The sequence below is a fragment of the Rattus norvegicus genome, chromosome 8 (genome assembly GCF_021556685.1).
Source record: "Rattus norvegicus strain SHRSP/BbbUtx chromosome 8, alternate assembly SHRSP_T2T, whole genome shotgun sequence".
Classification (NCBI taxonomy): Eukaryota; Metazoa; Chordata; class Mammalia; order Rodentia; family Muridae; genus Rattus; species Rattus norvegicus.
In genome coordinates this window covers 27,377,580-27,403,326 of record NC_141541.1, presented here as the reverse complement: position 1 = coordinate 27,403,326, position 25,747 = coordinate 27,377,580, and the positions used below count along the sequence as shown (strand labels likewise).

General features: G+C 43.9%; 1 protein-coding gene across 34 annotated transcripts in view; it reads right to left on the bottom strand.

Annotated features, from left to right (window-relative positions):
• Positions 1 to 25,747, bottom strand: part of Bbs9 (Bardet-Biedl syndrome 9) — a 423,050-nt gene that overhangs the window by 282,616 nt on the left and 114,687 nt on the right. For all 34 annotated transcript variants that reach the window (XM_087561778.1, XM_087561774.1, XM_087561752.1 and 31 more), the window contains 2 exons: positions 12,278 to 12,452; positions 1,998 to 2,082 (listed from right to left, as the gene is read on the bottom strand). In XM_087561778.1, the coding sequence (XP_087417904.1) occupies positions 1,998 to 2,082; positions 12,278 to 12,452 (260 nt within the window). The remainder of the gene's footprint in view (positions 1 to 1,997; positions 2,083 to 12,277; positions 12,453 to 25,747) is intronic.

Below are 25,747 nucleotides of genomic sequence, written 5' to 3'. Positions count from 1 at the left end.
TAGGGGTATTCCCCTCATACATCCCCTTACTGCCCCACCCCCCATATTCCCCTGCACTGGGGGTCCAACCTTGGCAGGACCAAGGGCTTCCCTTCCACTGTTGCCCCAACAAGGCTATTCTCTGTTACATATGCAGTTGGAGCCCTGGGTCAGTCCATGTATAGTCTTTCAGTAGTGGTTTAAACCCTGGAAGCTCTGGTTGGTTGGCATTGTTGTTCATATGGGTTTGCAAGCTCCTTTAGCTCTTTCAATCCTTCCTCTAATTCCACCCAGGGGGGTCCTGTTCTCAGTTCAGTGGTTTGCTGCTAGCACTGACCTCTGTATTGGACATGCTCTGGATGTGTCTCTCGGGAGAGATCTATATCCGGTTCCTTTCAGCATGCACTTTTTTTTTTATTTATTTTATGTATATGAGTACACTATAGCCATCTTCAGACACACCAGAAGAGGGCATCAGTTCCCATTACAGATGGTTGTGAGCCACCATGTGGTTGCTGGGATTTGAACTCAGGACCTCTGGAAGAGCAGTCAGTGATCTTAACCACTGAGCCATCTCTCCAGCCCTCAGCATGCACTTTTTAGCTTCATCGATCTTATCTAGTTTTGGTGGCTGTATATATATGGGCCACATGTGGGGCAGGCTCTGAATGGCCATTCCTTCAGTCGCTGCTCTAAACTTTGCTTCCATACCCCCTCCTATGGATATTTTTTCCCCTTTTAAGAAGGAGTGGGAGCATCCGCATTTTGGTCATCCTTCTTCTTGAGCTTCCTGTGGTTTGTGGATCACATCTTGGGTAATTTGAGCTTTTGGGCTAATATCCACTTATCAATGAGTGCATACCAAGTGGAGTACTACTCAGCTATCAAAAACAATGACGTCATGAAATTCACAGGCAAATGGAATGAACTAGAAAATATCATCCTGAGTGAGGTAACCCAATCCCAGAAAAACACACTTGGTATGCACTCGTTGATAAGTGGATATTAGCCTGTTTGTTTTCTAATGAGAAAGACAAAGGAATGGATTTGTGGGGTGGAGAAGGAGGGAGGAGCGGGGAGGAGAAGGAAGGGAGACATAATCAGAATACTGAATAAAAAATTCTCCTTTCAATTTAAAAAGTAAAAAGCAAATTATTTGCTTCATCTTGATGAACTTAGGTTGATCATAAGCACCTAGAAATTCATCTGTTTTTATCGTAATTTCAAATACATGTACTGTGTGCATCCTTTCTCAATCCCCACCCACTCTCCTCCGACCACTCCTCCCACATGCTATACACCCCTGCTCCCTTCAAAGTCCTGACATGTATGTGCATGTGTGTGTTTATGTATGTGTTCATGTATGTGTATGTGTGTATGTATAAATATATGCATACATGTGCATATGTGTATTATGTGTATATGTGTACATATATATGTATGTATTGTGGTTTATGTGTCTGTGTATATATGTGTATATGTATGTGAAAGTGGGTATGTATATATGTACCTCTATGTATATGTGTCTGAATGAGTGTATAAATATATACATACAAAATGTTGTGTTTTAGTATTTTATAGGTTCTAGTTCAGTGGAAAATACTTTAAAGACCTTAGAAGAAAGAAAGAGAGAGAGAGACAGAGAGAGACAGAGACAGAGAGACAGAGAGAAGAAAACAGAAATTTAAAAAGGTGTTTAAACTTTTGGGTTAATTTTCAATCTCTTAAATGAAAATTGACGCCATCGAGCCATTGAGTTGTAGCCGTGCCACACTCTATTCTGACGTATCACAGCACGCGGACAGACATGCTCTCCAGCACAGCAACAGCCGATTCAATTCCTGGTCAGTGACACAACTGATAAAGGAAATCTGTCAAAATACATTTTTATTTTCTTCCAGGAATTCTCTAACAAATATGATTGTGAGTAACATTACCAAGTTTTATATATACACACATATATGTTACATATGTATATATGTGTGTATATATGTGTACATATATATTAACAGACTTACAACTAGTCGTTTTCCAGAACCAAGTTTTTGCTGTTCCATTTCCTGCTTCTTGTCCGCATCCGTGGCAAAGGCAAGGACTTGGTACCTGTTTGAGGAGATGACAAAGGCTGAGTGACAACCTAAGTTTTAAGGTAAAAATCACTTTAAACTTCAGAGGAACACAGTCTGTAAATGCTATGAACAAAAAATTCTTTAGATCTAAGGACCGTACATTTCTGATTAAAGTTAGTGGGTTTTATTACGATGCCCAACACAAATATTCATCGTGATGTCACTACTGTGAAGCCAACAGTACTGTCGGCTCTGAGAGAACTGCATGTAGCAAATAACAGGCGAGACAGCCCGAGGCCTGAATAGCACATGGGGAAAGGAGGGTAAGGAATGCAGAGCATCAGTGCCGTGGAAATCATTAGTACACACTCCACAGAAGTGTTCTACCTAACCCTTCCCACACTGACTGCCGGTGGACTGTGTCAAATTATTCCCTCTGCCATGGCTTCCCGTCTATGAAAACAGTTGTCGCTAACTGGCGAGAGGAATTTAGAAGCCGGCTGTCCTATGTGCCTAGCGCAGCACCTGGCATGTACCTGCTGCTGCTTTCCTCATCCAAAGTGTGTGGGGTTACAGTGCTCAAGAGCTTGGAGGAGGCTGGAGAGCAGGCTTGCACTTCGCAGTCTCGCAGCATCACGCAAACTTCCGAAGCACTGCAAAATCTGAGCTTTTCTGAGCACGTCAGGGCCAAAAACGTTTGGCTAACAAAGTTTCAGACTAAGAATGTTTGCGCTATACTTCATTCCCAAGTTTTGATAAAAGGCTTGAAAGATAAAAAGATACAGCTTTATCGAGACAGACATCAACGGTTCATCGGATACTTGATACAGTCTCGACAGTGGACATCATGAATAATCTATGTGTGCTTTATAGTTCCCATTTCAGTGACAACATTTAGCTCAAGTCATTCTTTAAGACAATTTGTAAATCACTCAATGTATAAATTCATCCAATAAAATTTAAGTTCCCATTAATTAATGGAGTATTTTAAGAATAATAACCTACTTTAAATAAAAAAAAAAAACTTTGAACAAATTCCTTTTCTTCCTAGTAAATCAGTTACTTATATTGATCTTCTATGGCTAAGACGAAGCTTAAAAACAGATACATTCAGACAACTCACACCACCTAAGACAGAGACGTGTGAGAACACAGGCCAGCAGCCTGGGTGAGGAGGGTGAGGAGGATCTAAACACAGGTAGACATGCTAGCCCAGGGCCCTGGGCGAGCTCACAGGGCACTGACCTCACAGGCACGGTGCACTGGCTCAACCACAGCACGGAAATGTGGCTCTATTCAAATAGCACACACTGCTGTGGTTTGAATGTGTCCCCCCAAACCCTGTGTTACAAACTCAATCTGCAAACTGTGACAGGCTTGGGAGAAGGAGCCAAGCAGATGGCCGTCCATTCTCATGAGTATGGCGGTTCAGTAGAGCTTCCCATGGGACTGTGTATCTGATACCTGGTCCTCAGGTATTTAAGAAGGTTGTGCAAATTAAGATTCCACCTTAAACCAATTAGAATGGCTAAGATCAAAAACTCAGGCAACAGCAGATGCTAACATGGATGTGGAGAAAGAGGAACACTTCTCCATGGTTGGTGGGACTGCAAACTGGTACAATCAATCCGGTGGTTCCTTAGAAAATTGAAAATAGTTCTACCTGAAGGCCCAGCTACACCACTAAAGGGCATACACCCAAAAGATGCCCTACCATATCACAAGGACACGTGCTCCACTATGTTCATAGCAGCCTTATTTATAAGCCTTATTTATAAGAAGCTGGAAAGAATCCCTCACTGAAAGAATGGATACAGAAAGGGTAGGGGGTTTAGCTCAGTGGTAGAGCGCTTGCCTAGCAAGCACAAGGCCCTGGGTTCGGTCCCCAGCTCCGGAAAAAAAAAAAAGAATAGATACAGAAAATCTACACAATGGAGTACTACTCAGTTATTGAAAACATTGACTTCATGAAATCTGCAGGCAAATGGATGGAACTAGAAAATATGATCCTGAGTGAGGTAACCCAGACCCAAAAGGACACACATGGTATGCACTCACTGATTAGTGGATATTAGCCCAAAAGCTCAGAATACCCACAATACAACTCATAGACCATATGAAACTTAACAATAAGAAAGGACAAAGTGTGGATACTTCAATCCTACTTAAAAGGGGGAACAAAATAATCACAGGAGGCAGAGGGAGAGAGGGACCTGAGTGGGAGAGGGGAGGGAAAGGCAAAAGGGGGCAGGATCAGGTATGGGAGGACACAGGAGAGAAGTCCATTGAGCCAGGAGAATGAATAGAAATACATAGCAGTGTGGGATGCGGGGGAGGGGGAACCTCTAGAAAGTCCCAGACACCAGGGATGAGGGAGGCTCCCTGGACCCAGTGAGGATGACATTAGCTGGAATACCCAACAGCAGGGAGATAGAATGTGACGAGACCACCTTCAGTAGATAGACACAGACCCCAGTGGAGGGATGGGGCCATCCACCCATCTAAAAACTTTAACTCTGAATTGTCCCTGTCTAAAGGAAATGTGGGGACAAAAAGTGGAACAGAGACTGAAGGAAAAGCCATCTAGAGACTACCCCACCTTAGGATCCACCCCATATACAGACACCGACACTATTTCTGAGGCCAAGATATGCTTGCCTGCTATGGCTGTGCTCTGAGAAGTCCACCTAAGACAGATGCAAATACTCAGAGCCAACCATGAGACTGAGCCCTATGAAAGAGCTAGGGGAAGGACTGAATGAGCTGAAGGGGTTGCAGCCCCACAGGAAGAGCAGCAATAACAACCAACCCGCACCCCTCAGAGCTCCCAGGGACTAAGCCAGCAACCAAAGAGCATGGGCTGGTCGGGGACTGCTTTGTCTGGCCTCAGGGAGGTGCTTAGTCCCATGGAGGCTTGATGCCCTAGGGGGATGCTAGAGGGTTGAAGCAGGAGTGGGTGAGTGGTTGGGGGAGCACCCTCTTAGAGGCTAAGGGGTAGGGAGTTCATGGAGGGGAAACTGGGAAAGAGAACAATATTTAAAATGTAAATAAAATAATTGATTTAAAAAAAAAAGAAGGTTGTGAACTCTTTGTGAGTTGGAGCCCAGCTAGACGAAGTACGGGACAGGCTGACTCTGAGGTTTGACCGTGTAGCCCCGTTTCCTGGTCTCGCTGTCCTGCTTCCTCCATGTGCATGAACTGTAATAAGCCAGTTCCCCGCTCCTGTTGTGGGAATACTCTGTGACAGTAACAGACAACCAGGCAGTTACTACAGCGCGTGGGCTATACGATCCATTGCTAGACTTCTTTCGGGCATGTTCCACCAAGAGAAGACACAGGACTCCCACCAGGCACCAGGGTAACGACCTCTGACTTCCCTGTGACTAGAACCAGAAAGAAGACATCTATACTCTTTATAAACTACCAAGTCTTTGATATTCTGTTCTAGGAAACAAAACAGACTGTGACATATGCCAACTCTACACTGTCCTAACTTGATGGGCGATGGCTCATTTAAAACAAAATATAAACCTCGAACAACAGCAGGACACCAAAGTGACCGTAAACTACGTGGAACCTTAGGAGGCACAGAAGCTTTACATTCTCAGACCTTTGTTTTGGGCAGTAAGAATTGTCTGAATATATAGATAAAGATATAGATATAGATATATAGATATAGATATAGATACATATATATATATATATATATATATGTACACCCACAGGAATCATGGTTTAATAAGAAAGGGAGTATGTTTGAACTTTGTCAGTTGATAATTTCATTATTATCAAACGTATAGTCAACGGTAACAACAGTGAGCCTGTAGTCGCTATGAAAGCACAGCACGTGTGGCTTCTGAGTGTCTCGGGCTGGCCTACACTCATGGGTGGGATGCAGGGTTATCAGTGGAACAGGATGGCACAATCAAGTCATTGGGCTCCGGGGGCTCAGGAAGTGAGAGATGGTATTGAGGACTAAGTAAGACGTGTCCCTCTGGCAAGGAGGGACAGTGTATGGTAGAGACAGAGGCAGCAAGTGTGGAGGCGAGCACGCGCCATGAGGCGTGAAAGGCAGCTTAGGAGAAGAGCATGGCAGAGCATGGGTCATGTGACCGAAGACCAAAAAGGTAGAAGGGGGAGGTGTGGGTCTCACAAAGCCAAGCTTTAAAGTGGGCAGCTGCAGAAAATGTCTACAGCTCAACCTTGAACTTCAAAACTCCAAAGTTTCCAAAGGTAACCAAAAATAAATAAATAAATAAATAAATAAATAAATAAATAAATAAGTAAGTAAGTAAGTAAAATAAAACCAGATCTCAGATCCCATGCTCCAGATAGGGGACAGAAATAGTGTGCAGATATGACCAGAGATCTCAGAGCCGGTCCTACTATAAATCAATCCTCAGGCAAGTAATTACACAGGTAGTTTACTTCCTGCAGACTTCAACCTACCAGAGGATGACAGGGATATTAATGAGATGATTATGAAAACCCGAAGCTCACCGAGCCCTTTGAAGCTTTTTATATAGCTGCAGAGAGCTGTTACTCATCCGAGGTCAGTGGGCTCCAGAGTGAGCCCTCACTAACATCAGATGAACAAGCACAGACATAAGCAGCCTTGACTCCTGATTTCCAAATCCCACCCTTTCTCTTCCTGAAGACAGCGGAGAAGAGGATTTTATTACTCGAACAGCTGACAGTAATGTAGATGGTGACCAACCCATGACAGAATGTCTCATATGGTTCTTCCTTAACACCTCTTAATTGTGACCAAGAACTTACACGACACCCAACAATTCCTAGTGGACTTGGAAAATCTGAAACAAAGAAAGCATGTATCTTTTTCCTACAATTCAAGGGTTTGGTGAGACTAGCTAGGGACAACAGCCCCTTTGCCACTGCTGAAGGTGTAACCAGAGCCAGGGCTGGGGACATTGTCAAGGGAACCGGAAGTGTGTCCAGAACTGAAAGGTACTGACTCCAGTCACAGCCAGTCTGGATGCACTGGTGGCATTTTGACCCAATAGCCACCGATGCTGAAGTGATCCACGGAACACCAATGGCAGATGCTGTCACATGACTTAGTGCCCTGCCATATAACGCACGCCATAGAAACTGCGGCACATTGCTGAAATAGGACTGATTATGACAGACTACAGAAGTAAGCTCCCCAAATCATTGACTTCCCAATGAAACCCATTTGTCATCCCAAAGAGTACCAGGCAATTTGGTCAATATATGACTGGAGAACTTAGCTATTAATGAAACTGATTAATGATCAACTGATTGGCTGCAGGATGGTCCATCTCTGCTACCGCACGAGTATTCTTATCAGGTTGATGAAAATTACTTACATTTAAAAATGCCAGGAACAAAACGGAAGCTTTGCAAATTTACATTTGTTTTCATTTCTCCATAAAGTGAATGTGACACATCTACTGTCAACAAGGGAGCAAGCACAGACCTCAAAGGACACATGACTCCTGCCATCAAGGGGCAGTGAGCTCAACCTAGAACAAACCCAATGGAGGTGAAAGCATGCAGCTCTCTGAGGCTGATGGCCATCCTGGAGCACTAACAGGTTGACAGGCACCCTGGACAGCAGCTTACTGAGAGAGAAGACCTAGAAGGAAGCAGAGAGGCTTCCAGGCATGATGTTCATAGGCAGAGGAGGAAGCAACTGCTTATCAGACACTGCTGACAGCAGGAATGAAAGACAGGAGCAAAGCCTTTCCTTTGGCTGCAGCCTCAGCTCGGTGACCCACATGACCTTCTTCGCATGGTCCATCATAAACTCACCTGGTGCATCCTTGAAGTGTTCTACCTTAGTGTAAACACATACTGTATACTTCTGCCTACACACATCCAGATGGTTTTTAAATCTCAAAGAAAGCATTGTTCTATTCATTTATTCCATTTTGGTTGGCATACAAAGAACTTGGTTTCATAGGACATCTTCGATTATGTTATTACACTTGGTCACTGTCCATCCCCCACCCCACTGTCTTCCTGAGATTTGATTCAAGGGTTTCCCACTGAACCTGGAACCCACCAACTCAGACAGAGTCTCTGACCAGCAAAATACCAGGATCCTCCTGCCTGTGCCTTCTACCACGCATCACACCATCACTATCTGCTTCTTGCTCTGGGTGTCTGAGCACAGGTCCTCATGCGTGTGCAGCAGGCACTGCAGCAGCTGAGCCGTCTCCCCAGCTGCTGCTTCAGGTGCACTGACATCATCCCTAGATGAACGGGACAGCGTACAGTGGCAGGGACAGCTGCGGAAATGGGCAGTGTGAGGTGAGTGGTCAAGAGGGAACCGTCTTATTGTTTAAAGTAGATATTATTTTTTCAGACATCTTCAGTATGAGATAGGTTGAATCTGCGGATGCACAACCTGTTCTTGCAAGGGGCTAATTGTGTAAGGAAATTCCGATTCGTTTTGGCAGAAAATGGGCTTCATGACGTAATTTAGAAAGGCAGCTAAGTCAGGCAGGGTGGTACACACCTGTAATCACAGCACTCAGTGACAAGAGAGCCACTGGAGCTTAAGACTGTGGGACCAGCCTGGGCCACACTAGGAGCTGCCAGCTTCCAAAAAGAAGCTTTAATTTAAAAAAAAAAAGAGAGAGAGATTAGATATAGATATGAATATGGATGTGGATAGGAAGCTCCCTTTGGACACTGGGTGAGCGTTGAGGGATAAGAACATAAACCTTGGGGCTGGGGATTTAGCTCAGTGGTAGAGCGCTTACCTAGGAAGTGCAAGGCCCTGGGTTTGGTCCCCAGCTCCGAAAAAAAGAACCAGAAAAAAAAAAAAAAAAAGAACATAAACCTCAGTGACCACTACAGGCCTTTCGATGGGAGGGGCTGAGCAAGAAAGGTAAATTCCACAAACTCTTTTCAGTGGGTTTGCGTTTGGGTCTGAAGATTCTTGTTTGTTTTTAAGTTAGCACATAAAGTGGACTCTTTCGTTCACTCTTTCGTTCACCACACTTTCATGCCGCTTTGTTTTCCTTGCTCTTCCTCCCCAGCTCCCTCCCCACCCATCCAGTCCCCCTTCTTCCTACCCCACACTCCACAGACAGCCTCCCCCCTCCCCCTGGTACCCACTTTCAAGTCCCATTTATACTATTACCTCACACCTCCCTCCTTCTCTAAAACCTCTTTCCCACATTCATGGGCAACTCTGTAGCTACGTAAGTAATTCTGACAGGAAAAGAGGACAAAAGATATTGCAAAGTCTGAACGCATGGCCAAGAAGACAGAAACAGCAAAACCCCTAGACTCAATACAGAGCAAACAATTCTCCCACAAAAGTAAAACAGGGACCTGGAAAGATGGCTGCGAAAGAGCCCCATGGGGCAAACCTAGTGATCTGACTCATCCCCTGGTCCCACATGTTGGAAAGAAAGAACCAAATTCTTCAAGTTGTCCTCTGACCTACACACATACACTACGGCACACACATGCACACAACATCTACACAATACAAATGAAGAAATGAATCTTAAAAAAAAAAAAAGTACAACAGGCCAGTGACATGGCTCAGAGGGTAAGGTACTTGCTCCTAGGCCTAACATCCTAAATTCGATCTCGGATGGAAACAACTCCTCTGACAAATTGTCCCCCTCCTCTGACAAATTGTCTCTGATCTCCAGGCACATACCATGCCACACTCGGCTGGCCCCAACCACGTGTCCATACACAGAGAAAGAGACATACATTCATAATTGTAAGAAAGAAAGCCTGGCTTGATGGCACATGTCTGTAATCCTAAATTGGAGGTTGAGGCAGGAGGATCATAGTTTCACCCAGCCTGAGCTAGATGGCCACGTCCTATCTTAAAGGAAAGAAAGAAAGTAGAAAAGAAAGAAAGAGGGAGGGAAACGGAGAACAACACTCAGTTCTAAATTAAAGTCAAATCACTTGCAGTCTGCATTTACAATCTTATCGGCAAGTGTAGGTACTAGGGCTGGGGATGTGTAAATGTGCATTAACAGGAAGCCGGCCAGAAGATTCCTGCACACACTAAGGCTTAAAGCCCGTGCACGCTCCTATCTGAATATAATTAACTTTGAAGCAGTTAACTATCAATATCAAAATGAAGGTGAATTATATCTTAAAAGCCCATTCTATTAGCCAATAACATTCTATAACTGACTACAGATAGACTTAATGAGGCCTCAAGAAGAGGAACCGGGAGCTTTATGCTTTTCCCTTTCCTAAATTTCCCTGGTGACTATCATTTAATCCAATCTATTAAACGTGAAAGCATGCATCATACATCACAGAACGTAATGCTATAAATCTTACCAGCTGCCTTATGTCTTGTGCATTTTTACCATTATAAATTCACCTCGTAATGGATGAGGTTTTTAGATGAAAACGAGTTAAATAGATCGGTATATTCGAGAACTACCAGAGTTGAATCAAGACTTTTATGATATTCTCCTCCCGTGTTAAGGAAATGGCACCCGTTGCCTCCTAGCAGGATCTCTCCTAGAGTTACTACACACTAAATCGCACATGCGCATGCGCACGTATGCGTCAGAAAGTAAGCAATGGCGGATTCAGACCTGTGCGCTGTGCCCTTTGTGTAGCCCTGCTTGGCAGGAGGTTAAGCGTACCACCTAAGTTTTGGCAGTACTGACTACATCACACAGATACTTTTCTTAATTTCCCAAACAAAAGAAATTTATTTTCGGAGCCAACACCACAATTCACTCCCTCTGGGAAGAGCCAAAGGAGCGACAGAGGAACAAGGAGTGGACCTGCCATGTCCATCAGCCTCTGCTTCCTCACACACAGTTGTTTGTTTTCAGGATGGACAACCATTCGACAGGAGGCTGCCACTTAACGAAGGGGAAGATGCCTGTCTAACTGAACACACAACATGGAAATGGAGGCACAATCTCTGTGGCCACTGCCAAGAGATTTATATTTTCTTCCCAACTTGGGAAGCACAAGGTGGCCAAAAAACAACACCAGAATAATATAACGTGTAAAGTGCTAAGTGTTGCCGTCACAAAGACAACAAACTTTAGAGAACCAGCTCAGCAATGAAGGGCAAACTCGGGCTGACTCTCAGCGCCTACCTCAGGTAGCACACAGCTACCTGTAAGTCCAGTCCCAGGGCACTTCATACCTTCCTCTTGCCTCAATGGCTTCTTCACACACGTGACACATATAAACCCACAAAGGCAAATACATGCACACAAATTAACAATAAATCTTTTAAAAATACAGCATGGTAACTGACTAGAGATATTTTAAACCAACCCTATTTTTGTTTCCAGAACGAATTTCTAATTCTTTTCCCATTCTCTTTATCAACAATATTTTTTGTGGATATTTACCTGACAGATTAGAAAACGTTTTCCTTCAAACATGACTCAGGAAGATCTGCAGGAATGTCTAGCAGAAGCACACACTGTGTTCACGAGGTCACTTGCAGGCCTTATCTACAGTAAACTGCTGCTTTGTAACAACCGTGAACAGTCATTGCAACAGTTGCAGCTTTTCCCAGAAGACAGCAAATGCCATCTGCATTCCTGGTTATTATAAAATCATTCCACACATGCTACTTTATATGTGGCTTTCTTTCACTCAATATTGCATTTCACTGTCTGTCTGTCCGCTGTTGAGGAGACAACTTTTTTGTTTTGCTTTGTTTGCTTTTTTGAACCAAGTTCTCACTATGTAACCCTGGCTGTGACTCACTAGATGGATGGGGTTGGCCTCAGACTCACAGATATCCACCTGCCTCTGCCTCCTGAGTGCCAAGACTAAAGACATGGGCCACCACAGTCAGCCATTTTATTGTCCTTATATCAGTTTATATCATATATGTCAGTATACATCATATGTACTGGTAGATGCCATCACATTGTCATTGTATCATATTAATATTGAGCATTTTCTATTGGTGGTGAGTTGAAACACATTTAATGTTTATAACGAACTGCTCCACACTGGCAGTGTTTTCTGCTAAGGATGCTGACCGTCCAGCAGTGGTGAGAGCTCCCTCCACTGCGCTTCCTGGAATCAGTGCATGGCGCAGCCTTCCAAATACTTGACCTAAATCAGTGTGATGCTCTAAGCCATCCCAGGAAAACATTACCAAAGAAGCCAGTAATTCCTTCATTTGTAATATTTGAGGTCTTCGAGAAAAATAATTAATCATCAACAAATACAATAATCATGATTCCAAAGGTAACCCCCAGACTCACTTGTAACTTTCCACTTGTCTGCAAGAAGAGACAGTTATGAAGGAATCCGTGCGGGGACTGTAAGCAAGAGGGCCAGGCAGAAGAGAACCAGGGAGAAACCTCCCAAAGGCATAGCTTTCCTGCTCAAACACCATCAGCATGCCATCCATAGACTGGATACAAATTAAATCCCGACCTAAAGGAGAATTAGAAGAAATTAGGCACCTTATTCTTTATAAGTATATCACAATTAGCTTTTACAGTACAAGGCAATCTCAAGGCAGTTTCAATTTTAGTTTACAAGCCAGTGAAAATATCAGGTTAGTATATAAATACATATGCACATGACCCAATTTTTATATTCATAAGATGTTTATAGTCTCCTTGTATATTCAAACCAGGGGTTTCTACTTTTAATAACATTTCTTTTTATACATTATATACCAAAACCTCCACAATTTCAAAATAATCCCTAAGAACAGTCATGATTGTAAGATATTGCTTTTCCCAACCTCTGACACACAACAAAAGAGTTCTCTAGGGAACTCCTTCTCGTTGTCATAGCATGATCTCCTGTTTTCATATGACCTAGCCATCAAACAGAACACATAGGGAGCCAGGGACACCAATCAACAGAGCAGCACATGCACAGCACACAGCAAGCTCTGAATTCAACACACCACACACTAGAACACATGCATGCACACACATACAAAAGTGCACACACACATAAATGCATGTGCACTCATGCATGGCCTCTCTCACACATAACACACACACCTATGCATATGCAGTTATTCATGCTCATGTACACACAAATGAATATGCACTCATGAGTGTTCACACACAAATGCACACACACATACCAGGTCCAATCCACAGAATTGTCTAAGTACTAATTTTATATAAATCACGGTGACAGACAGTATTGAAAGTGAAAAGCACTAATCCGGAAAAATAATAATCTCTGATTGCCCTACTAATTGGCTCTGAAGATGCCTTCTACTATCAATATAACAGTCATGATCTTAACAGCTCTTAAGATAGGGCTGGAGAGATGGCTCAGTGGTTAGGAGCACTGACTGCTCTTCCAGAGGTCCTGAGTTCAATTCCCAGCAACCACATGGTGGCTCACAGCCATCTGTAATGGGATCTGTCGAGTCTACACAGTGAGTTCTGGGCCAGCCAAGGCCTAGGACAGGTCCCATCTTTAAAACAACAACAACAACAATAACAACAACAGCAACAACAACAACAACAATAATAATAATAATAATAAATAATTAGTAGTTGTAGTAGCAGCAGCAGTAGTAGTAATAAAATTAAACAAAAGTGCATAAAAATAATTTTCAAAAAAGAAAACTCTAAGTTCAGTAGAAAAGCAATTCAGCTTACATATTTCAAATGAAGCTCCATCTAATAATGAATTCATCACTACAACATGCATGCCACAGTGCTGACTGCTGCCCCATGGTCATTCACCAGATGGGCAGCTGTCCTAAGTAAAGCAGACTTACAGTCTCCTGTTAGAGACGGCACACGACTGATGTCAGGTGGCCTCACTGGGAGATGGGGCTGAAATATCTGTGGATAACAGGGGGCAAGGGATGCAACTTAGCCACTATAAATCAGCCCACTGCAAGTGCTTGGCTGCAGGTGTGATGCCAGAGTTTCAGAAGTCATGCCCTAGCATGATAGGATAAGGAAACAGGACTTGAAGAGAGCCTCAACCCCAGAGAAGGGTAGCATCTTTGGCCTCTGTGAACACAGTGGCATAAAGGTCTCATTTCCTGGAACTCCAGCAGCATCAAGGAAAATACTAAAACTGTTAAGTCCAAGACACCTGCCCCACCACCACCCCTGGAGGCACAGAGTCCAGGGTTCAACGCAGCTCCACCAATCAGTACTGCAGATGGGACAGCAGCCTCACAGTCTGTTGGGCAGCACGCCCACCTCAGTACCTTCTATTACAATATGTAGGATGACTAGACCAGCAATGGAAACGCCTCACCTCCTTTGCTGTGTGCCTGACACTGCACACCTCACGATGGCACCCATGTCCCACTTTTGCTTCTGGTGGCCCTCTCTCCTATACTTTTCTTGCCTGCTCTAGTGAATGAAACCTTAGCCCTTTCTATTAATGTTTGTGGGAAATGACTTCATTCTGAATTTAAAAATAGTCCCTGGCTTTATGCAAACTACTTAGCAATGTCCAGCGCAGTTCAGGGATGGGTGTAGTTTACAACAGAGGAGGAAAAAAAGTCCCTCGAAGAAACTGGAAGTAAGGACAGGGTGAGATGGTCAGTCAGAGGCCATTTGGTTTTTGGAGGGCCAGGTTAAGGTGGAAGACACTATCTCAAGTCTCATCTGGAGGCAAAAGATTCCCATAACTGACAGGGCCACATGGAGTTGAGTCTAACTCTGAATCAGATGGTGTCTTCCCATAAGTGTCTCTTTTCCTTGCAATCACATTTTGTCAGTGAGCTCTCAGAAGCCCATCTCAACTTCCACCTTAAATTAGCTATTAAAATGATCTTCTTCTGTGTCTCTCATCAACCCTAAACCCAAAAGCAGAAACCCTGTTACTCGTCCGTATAAATTGTAAAATGCCCGGCACGGAGGAGATCCAGTAAGAAACGTCTTTTGAGTCAAGCAAAGGGATTTATTCGTCTGCACTTCGGATTAGCTGGGATTGTATTCTAAGTACTTCATACACTTCATCTGAAGTATGCAAAAAATGCTTCAGTTATTACAACCTTGGCTACTAATATTTAGAAAAACGTAGAGATCAAACCAAAACATAATTCAAAAACAAACAAATAAATCTTTCAGATCACTGCTTTGGAAACTACCTGAGAACGCATACCAAAGGCTGTTCTTACGGATAGTGAGAATGGAAAGGAAGGGCCGCACAAGCCGTCTGACAGAGCAGAGCTAGCAGGAAGTGACGGGATTGCGGGACGCTTCCAGTGACATACTGATGGACCACACTGAAGAGTCCTTGCCACATCGAGGTACCAGCTTATAAGGCTTGGAAGAATATTAACAGAATAATGGCCATCTCGAGTAATAGTGTCGTTTATTACATATTCATTAGAACCCAGACTTGTGCTAAAGAATGCCTCAGACGTGTTAGCTATAATACTCAACACACTTTACACATTGCACATTAAAACTCATAGAGCCTAATTAATTCACTTAACATCGAAGAGTTAGAAAGTGACAGAGCAGAACTCAGGTTGGGATTGTCTGTGTCCACAGACCCCGCTGGCTCCTGCAGAGGAAGGAGTCATATCGCTCTGAGAGAGAGTGCTTAGCGGCATGCAGACGGTAAACCATGCGGACAGGAGGTCAGAGTGTCTTCACAGAGAACTCGCTGGGAAAGGCTTTGTGATAAGGGGGATGTGTCTGCCACCACTGAAGGATGAGCAGAAGAAAGAGCAGTGGGGGCAAATGGAGAGGGAGTCTTCGGGAGAGAAGATGAATCCCCCAGAAGAGTCAGAGGCAGGGATGCTTGACGAGGCGGAGGTTCAACCAAGACGGCACAAATGAAAAACATAGGCCAAAATACATGATAATACTTTAACGAAATCCCCCAAAATTATACCTATAACTTTTAACTGGAAATTATTAAGAAAGTTGAAGGTTTCATCATGATTTAGACAATCATCCCATTAATCTCAAACAGAAGAGAGTAATTATATAATTTAATTATTTGTAAGACCGGAAAAGGGTTGAGAAAGGGTCTATCAAGTCCATTTAAAAGGATTTTTAAATCAATATATACATATATTTTTTTTAATTTTTTAAAAGCAAAGGGGAAATGTTACCTGTGAGGATAGAGAGGAAACTAGAATGTTCCACCATGGAGGCCTCATGAAAAGAATCCGATTAAACAGTGTATCTCATTTCCTGATGTTAAAATACAAAGTGCTAACGCGATACATAAAACAGCCACCCAGTTACATGTTGAACTGACCACTAGATTAATGGTTTAATAAATTATAGTCTGCTCACTAAAATGGTGTGTAGGAGTATGTATGTATGGCCATTCCCAGAAATTCTTTCTACCAAGCACAGCCCAGAGAATTTTCCATCACTTGCTACCATGGCAACAAGGCACTCTTGGATGCCATTCCTGCCATCTCTCTGCTGTCCTCTCTCCCTGTGGAATCCACGTGGCACAGGAAAGGGAGTGAAAAACAACAAAACAACCACCATCACTCTGCCCCTCTCTGTGCTCGGCGTGCTGTAGTCTCTGCCTCTCTCTGTGCTCATCCATCTTCTGAACACTGACTGGAGATACAATGTAGCAATGTGCTCGTGACTGTGGCCAGGCACAGACTGTCATTCAGCAGCAATGTCAAAATGACCTGGTCTCGCTCCAAGTCAGAGAAACACATGAAAAACAGCTGCGTAGGTAGTCGGAAAGGCAGACGGGGTGCATCAAGAGATTGATACACAGGAACAAAAGAGGCCACACGTCTGTGGAACTTCCGCTCTTTCTACACAGGGAAAAAGGTTGTGTTGCTGTTACAAAAAAATCTGAAATACTAACTCATTAATCTTTAAGCAAGCCTAAGTCAAAATGATGAAATATGTCTGCTGTGAGCAAAGGCATAAAAATGTTCAGAGTAGGATTCCAAGCTCACTGCTTAAAAACAACCGGTGCATGGATTTCCAAGGTTCTCCAGGTTGTCCACTTGCCATCAAATATCCTCTACGGCTTTCATTCCTACTGTTGTACAAATAAAACCACTGCCATAACTATAAACACTTGGTAACTGGCTGGAGACGAGGAAAGCTAACCTCTGTATCCTTCCTGCGGAGGTTTGAAGGAGAGTGGTCCCCATAGGCTCCTGAGTCCAACATCCACTCCCCAGTTGGAGGAAGTGTGTCACTGGGGCTGAGTTTTGAGGTTTCAACATACTCTGGCCATTTTGTGATATCTCTTTCTCTCACCCTCCCTCCCTCTACCTCCCTCTCCCTCCCTCCCTCTCCCTCCCTCTGCCAACTTGTGAATGGAGACATAAGGGCTCAGCTGTTTCCACCTCCATGCTTTTGCTCCACCATCTTTGATTTCAACTCTCTACAACAGTGAGTCCCAAATTAACACTTGCTCTGCTAGGTGGCCTTGGTCACGCCGTTATATCACAGCCACAGAAAAGCAGCTAAGATGCTACTCCTACACTTGTTTGAACAAATAATTTGTGACTAAAATAAATAGTCCGTTTTATAATTAGATTCCAAGCCTAAAACCTTACTTCTAAATAAAGGAATAAATAAATTTTCTAACCCTAAGCAAACAGAGAAATAAACAAAGAGAAAACATGTGTTTGACTAAAGAAGTAACATTTGCAGGTAAGTTCCAGAGAAATAACACAGGGTCTCAATGACAGCTCAAGTGTTGCCTCAAAAATAACTTTGTGAGACTAATCCCAAATTCAAGAAAAGGCATCGAGTCTGCTCGCCAATTCTTCCTATGAGCTTGTCTTTTGACATTTTCTTGTGTCTCGTCTTAAACAGAAATGTTAATCGCTTCAAAAGCACATGACTGTGTTTCACCTAGTTATCTAGCGGTCTTTTCCCCTTAATTGTAAACAAAATAATAGATAATGAAAAACCAGAGGCTCTCACTAAGTTAGCATTCCCTGTGATGATTCATTAAGGGTGCAGGATAGAACTCCCCGAATGCTCTAGCATCCCTGTGCCTACAGAGAACAGGGGAATTGCTTCCTCGGGCGCAATGAGTATCGGTGTTTTCATAACATTCTCTGCTAACAAATGCCACAAACAGGCTTTGTCCAACTGATGTGTGCTGGGAGACACAGTGCAGTTTATAGGAAACCTAATTAAAGGCTGCAACAACATAAGAACAAGGCCATGTTACAAAGGCTACGGGAGAAGGACGAGTGTCTGCAGGAGTCGGGAAAGCCTCAGAGCAAAGAGCACACGTGGGTCTTTCAGTTTAGTTTGCCAGGCAATCAGAGAAATAAAGCAGATGGAACAACATGAACCAAGTCACAGATCGTGAACGAGGTGTGAGGGTGTCGAGGGGGAGAGGGTGGACGGCGGAAGACACTGCTAATGAAGAAGGCACGTTCATCAGAGCTAAGGTTAAAGCGACATCTCTCCAGGGCAGTGGCGTCCACACGTACATCCTGGGAGTGCCATCAGGCTCCTTATCTGGAAAGTAGCAGCATGAAGCAGGCGTCTCATGATGCTGCTATGACATTAGACATAACAAAACGCACACCTTCCCACACCTGGAAACATCCAATAAACAGCGATTGGTGTGGCTATTACTGCACAGACACAACTGTGTGACACTGTGAAAATCAAATGTGAAAAATGAATTTCAGGAGAATTTTGTGCTTTGGGAAAAATTATTGGGAGGAGAAAGCACACACACACACACACACACACACACACACACACGTACATGCAAACATTCACATATACACATTCATAATTACATGCACACAAGTGCATGAACAGGCACACTTTGAAACTCATCCTCTTTGTCAAAGCAAAGGGTATTTCTTTTTAAGATTTTTAACTATGGAAAAGCCTCCCAGAACTTGGGTATATGTGAACTACTGACTGTTCAGGAGGGCTGGAGAGATGGCTCAGTGACAGTGCTTGCTGTGCAGTTACGAGGGCCAGACGATGGATGCCAGCACCACATAAGAAGCTGGGCATTCGATACACACCTGGAACCCGGCTCTGGAGGTGGAGACAGAGATCGGAAGATCTCTAGGATTTGCCAGCTTGCGGCATAAAAGACAACTTGAGTGCCACATTCAGGGAAAGACCCTGCCTCAAAGAACTAGGTGGGGAATGACAGAGGAAGACTCATAGCATCCTCTTCTGGCTTCATAAACATGCACGGGTGCATTTACAGGTGTAAACATGCTCACACAAATAAATAAGTAGATAACCCTCTTTTAAGTGTTCCTTGTGCCAAAACCCTATCTGGAAATGGAAAATGAGCTGTTCTGTGACTTCACGACTCAAACATACGCACATCCATAGTCTTCTTATTCACTACGTCCTCACTTATACTCTCTCTCTCTCTCATTCCGTCTCTCCCTGTCCTCTCACTCTCCTCTCTCTCTCTCTCTCTCTCTCTCTCTCTCTCTCTCTCTCTCTCAGTCTCTCTCTCAGTCTCTCTCTCCCCCTCCCTGTCCTCTCAGTTTCTCCTCTCTCTGTGTCTCTCTCTCTCAGTCTTTCTCTCAGTCTCTCTCTCTCTCTCTCTCTCTCTCTCTCTCTCTCATTCTGTCTCTCCCTGTCCTCTCACTCTTCTCTCTCTCTCTCTCTCTCTCTCTCTCTCTCTCTCTCTCTCTCTGGCTCTCTCTACCCCTCCCTGTCCTCTCAGTTTCTCCTCTCTCTGTGTCTCTCTCTCTCAGTCTTTCTCTCCGTCTCTCTCTCTCTCTCCCCCTCTCACCTCCCCCCTCTTTCTCTCATACACACACTCAACAATTGTAAATAATATGTAAGAAACAAGACAGATGTCATCACACAATAAAATCCATGTGTTCAAAATTCCTTTCTTCTTCATCAAATGAAAGGTAAACTCTCAGAGATGGAAAGGAACACTACTGCGTGCATTCATTTAAAAGCCAGCTAGTTTCAAAGTCAGATAAACTACCCAGAATAATAGTCATAAGAAATTCAGAGATCACTTATAAAAACACACAAAGTTGCTTAAGTTCTCATTTTGTGAACCTATTCTGCATACACAGTATTAGCCCCCTAAAAATTCAATCTAAAAGCAATTGTCTGCTTTTATGTCCTGTTTGCTCTCATTAGCATATCAAAAGGAATAAGAAAAATTCATGGTTTAAACTCACTGTGCTCTAACCATGATCAATCAACTAAAGTTGGGGATAGGAGGCAGGAGTTGGGAAATTCTGAGCTGGGGCTCAGTTTGATATGAACACTATCATTAGAAATGGCAAACCAAGCTGAATTAGATGACACTCCATGAAGAGTCAGATCTATCACAGGGTTCAGTGTGCAGGTTAACCACGGTCTAATGTATCTTGCTTTTGCTTAAAGAAAGCAGTTAAACTGCTCTATCTCTAACGAAGGTCACAAGCACAGACACGCCACAACAATCAAGTCGCGGAAGGAGTCACTTCATTAGCAGAATCCTACCAGTCCCAGAGGGAAGGGCACATTGGTCCAAGGAGCCTCTCAGGGTGTCGGTGACCATCAAGGCAGCCATGACGGCTCACCGCACTCAGAAGAAGCCCCTTAAGGGAGGGCATTTTATTCACTAAGCCAGGAACAAGGAAAAAATGGCTTCAAATCCTGTTCAGGCCTAAGTGACAATACTTCTCAAACTCCACTGTAGGGCTCAGGAAATCGAAGGGTGAGGTGAGGGCGCCCTCTGCTGTCCAGCAAGGAATCGTGTGTTACCAGTGTGCTGCCAGTCAGGCAACCACTGACTGGGGTTGGCCTTTGGCTTTTTTGAGGCAGTCCCACTCCAGACTCAGGATGCCCCTGAACTTCAGTCTTCCATCCACTATGTCCAGGCAGGAGGTTGCTTTTTAAAATGTTTATACCCATTCCCATAATTCCTGGGACTTTGCTTTTCTCTATTAGAGAATCCTATCATCTTGATGCCTTAGAACACTGGAATGTGGGCTGTGGTGATGAATTAGAATGTAAAATGCTTGCTGAGCTCAATCCCAGAACCCATACAGAACATGCCTGGCATGGTAATGTGCACTCAGAGCCCAGTGCCAGGGCAAGCACAGGATTTCACTGGTTAGCCAGCCTCACCTACTAGGAGAGCACAGGCAAGAGGAAGACTCTGAAAAACATGACGGTGGACAGTAACCGAGAAATGATGGCCAAGGTTGCACATGCACATGAGAACACGCACACACACATCCGAGCGAACAATGAATGCTGTATCACGTACAAATGTAAAACTAAGTAGGGCCACTTACATGTCTCAAATGAATCTTTCTAAGTAAGTATGCCCCTGTCTGGGACTGTTCTCTGCTCTCGACTTAACTGAGAGCTATCACACAAAGAGGAAAGTAAGCAGAGAAAGCAGAAGTGAAGTGGATTTGAGGAGAACAAGGACAGCAATCAATGAATGTATCATCTCGCATGCTCTGGTGAAATTACTAGAATCAAAGACTTAACCATAACAGCCACGTAAGGAGTGGCAGCCCCCTCATCATCCACACATCTCAGCAGAGCAGCTCTTCTGTAAGGGAGGAAGATCAAGAACCATTGTCCTCCTGTGGCGAGAACTGAGGTTTGGGGAAACTCTGTGGCCTGCTGAGGGACACACAGCAGCTGGACAGCAGGGTCAAGCTCACAACTGTCTTCCAGTCTCCACACTGTCTCACCAACTGTATGGACCCGCACAGTGGGCACTAATGAGACTCTTTGATTTCATCTTTAAGGAGGCCTACCATCATAACCGTGTGCCGTATACTTGTAACATCAGATTTAAGTATAAAATATTAAGTAATTTATTGGACAGAAAAAGCTTGATATAGTGCTCATCAACAATAAAATTAAATTATAAAAAGGAATGAAAAAATCAAGTAACACCTATTCTCTGTGTTAAATAAAATATTTGTTAAAAGCAGAATTTTAAAGTATTATCATTACGCTGCCAAAAAACAAAGGAAATAAAATTCGGAAGCCAAAACCAACGTGAAAGTGGAATCCACAAAGGTACACAGAGCCCTCGGGACATTTTCCTGAGCCAGATAGTCTAACCATAAGCTTCAGTTTCATGGTCTCAAATGACATACGAAAAGGAGAGAATGAGGAGCCGCCGCCCAGCACGGCGACCCCAGCAGACCCTCACAGCTTCTTCACCCCCCCCCACTCCAGCACAAAGCTAAGACCACAAAGAACCTGACCCCTAACGTGAACAGAATTCACAAATACTGTTGCCTCAACCAAAAAGGAAAGAAAATAAAATACACATATCAGAACTCGGAACCAGATGAAGGGGGAAAAATCTCTCGTAAGAATTCATAAAATTCATTTATTGTTAAGAATTGTTTTCATGTTCTGGGCTTTTTGCTCTTCCAGATGGATTTGAGAATTGCTCTTCCCATGTCTTTGAAGAGTCGTGCTGGGATTTTGATGGGGTCTGTGGGGAATCACCATCCCTGACCTCAAGCTACACTACAGAGCAATAGTGATAAAAACTGCATGGTATTAGTCCAGACACAGACACATTGATCAAGAGAATAGAATTGAAGACCCAGAAATAAAACCACACACTTATGCACACTTGGTCTTTGACAAAGAAGCCAAAAATATATAATGTTAAAAAGAAAGCATCTTCAATAAATGGTGCTGATCTAACTGGCTGTCTGTATGTAGAAAAATGAAAATTTTCACCTTGCACAAAGCTCAAGTCCATGTGGATCAAGGATCTCAATATAAAACCAGATACACTGAATCTAATAGAAGAGAAAGTGGGAAAGAGCCTCAAATTCATTGGCACGGGGGCGGAATTTCCTAAACAGAACTCCAATGGCTCATGCTCTAAGATCAAGAATTGATAAATGGGACCTCATGAAACTGGAAAACTTCTGAAGGCAAAGGAACAGTCAATAGACAAACCAGCAACCTACAGATTAGGGAAAAAATATTCACTAACCCCACATTCAATAAAGGACTAGTATCCAAAGTGCATTAAAAAACTCAAGAAGCAAACAACCTTATCAAAAAACTAAACAAAAAATTCCCAACAAAGGAATCTCAAATGTCTGAGAAACACTTATAGAAATGTTCAAAAACCTTAGTGATCAGGGAAATGCAAATCAAAACAACCCTGAGATTCCACCTCACACCAGTCAGAATGTCTAAGATCAAAATCTCAAGTGACAGCACATGTTGGCGAGGATGTGGAGAAAGAGAAACACTCCTCCACTGCTGGTGGGATTGCAAACTGGTACAACCACTCTGGAAATCAATTTGGAGTTTCCTTGGAAAATTAGAAATAGACCTACCTAAGACCCAGAAGTACCACTCCTGGGAATATACCCAAAAGATGCCCTACCATGCCACAGGGGCATGTGCTCCACTATGTTCATAGCAGTCTTGTTTGTGATAGCCAGAAGCTGGAAACAACCCAGACGTCCCACGACAGAATAGATACAGAAAATGTGGTTCATTTACACAATGGAATACTACTTAGCTAGCTATTAAGAACGAGTTTTGCAGGAAAATGGATAGATCTAGAAAATATCATTCTGAGTGAGGTAACTCAGACCCAAAAGAACATGTATGGTATGTACTCAATAATAAGTGGATATTAGTCCAAAAAAGTACAGAATTCCCAGGATACAGTCCACAGAACTCAAGGTTAACAAGCTGAAGAGCCCAAGTGAGGATGCCTCAATTCTACTTGGGAGGGAGAAGAAAGCAATCACAGGAGGGGTGAGGGAAAGAGGAACCTGAGAGGGAAAGGAAACAGGGAGGGGAAGAGGGGAACATGATCAGGTATTGAGTGGGGAGAACAGGACTGAGGCCCTGAGGGCCAGCAGAAAGAAGAGAAACAGGCTACCTAGGGAGGTAGGAGGTGGAGGGACCCTCCAGAATGTACCAGAGACCAGGGAGTTAGGAGACTCGGGACACAAAGAGAGGGACCTTAGATGAAATGCCCTACAGTGGGGAGAACATATAGAGCCTACCCAGCAGAAAGACAGGGCATCAAGTGAGGGATGGGGTTGCCAGCCCATAGTAAAAAACTCTGATCCATAATTGTTCCAGTCTGAAAGAACTGCAGGCACAAAAATGAAGAAGAGCCTTAAGAAATGGAGGTCCAGCGACAGGCCCAAAGTGGGATCCAGCTCAAATGGCTGACCCAAGGCCTGACACCATTACTGAGGCTATGGGACATTCACAAAAAGGGATCTACCATGACTGCCCTCCAAAACACTGAACAAGCAGCTGAAAGAGTCAGATGCAGGTATGTGCACCCAACCAATGGACAGGAGCTGCTGACCCTGTGGTTGAATTAGGGGAAAGCTGGAGGAAGCTGAGGAGGAGGGTGACCCTGTAGGAGGACCAGCAGTCTCAATTATCCTGGACCCCCGAGATTTCTCAGACACTGGATCACCAACCAGGCAGCATACACCAGCTGAGATGAGGCCCCCAACACATATACAGCAGAGGACTGCCGGGTCTGGACTCAGTCAGAGAAGATGCACCTAACCCTCAAGAGACTTGGGGGTCCCAGGGAGTGGAGAGGTCTGGTGGGGTGGTGAGGAGGGGGTGGGGACATCCTCATGGAGACGGGGAAGGTGGGGGAGGTATGGGATATGGAACAGTCAGAGGGTGGACTGGGAGGTGGATAAAATCTGGACTGTAAAAAAAGAAAATAAAATTTAAAAAAAGAATTCACAAAATTCATTATGATCTTAATGTTTACTCTGTGTGGGTGTGTGTTTGTGTGTGTGTGTGTGTGTGTGTGTGTGTGTGTGTGTGTGTGTGTGTGTGTGTAAATTTAGAATAAAATGATCCTGGGCTAGAAAGACAACCAAGCACATAACCAAAGAAAGCTCAAATCTTATAAAAAAAAAAAAAAAACAAAAACAAAAAAAAGCCCACGCGGATAAAGTGCTGAAAAATGTGACCTCACAGTCAAAACCACATTATACAGGGACCTTAGGGAAACTGGAGAAGGGGACAGCAACTAAATAGCGGAATTAGAATCACAAAGACTTCACATACTGAAATTGACAGAACATAAAAATATGACGTCCTTAAGCTAAGGAGATTAAGGCAGGCGTGAAAGGTCAAGGGTAAGTTGAGCGTGCCCAGAGGTGCGTGTGCTATGGCGGAACCCTCTCGAGCACTGGTGTGCAGCCACGAGCAAACCAACCGCAACTGTGTCGGCCATGTCTCCCTCTTCAACTGTGACCTTCAGCTGGGCGTTCTGAGGCACACGCCCCCTACCTGAGCGTGCTGGGGAGTGTACCCAACCTAAAGCACTCCTATGAATGAGTATAAGTTCCCAGAGAAAATCTCGGAACTTCCTTTGCTCACAAGAGGCTTTGCTTCCAAAATGGGTCCCGTCTCTTCCCCCCTACCGGCCCTTTAAAGTGTATACAAATGTATTAGGTATTAACTCTTCCTATGTATGGATATAGTAGGAGAGTCGTACACATGGCTAAGCAGATTTTTATCGGAACTTGTGAAAAGAATTGCTGGAATAGAATTAACGGGGTGAGCGAGGGTCCAAGAGCGTGTTGGAGGGAATCCGTGGTAGCCAGGCACAGTGGCACAGGCTGAGTGTGACCTCAGCCCTTGGGAGCCTTCAGTTCAAGACCAGATGGGCTACAGAGAGAAACACTGTGTCAGCCTGAATTTGTCATTCTAGTACTGTAGGAAAACGAAAAGTAAATCTAAATAAATTGAGCAGAATGCATCTCATTAACAGAGAGGAAAGCGCTGGGAAGTTAAAACTCACAGCAGGGGAGATGGGCCCACAGCTCG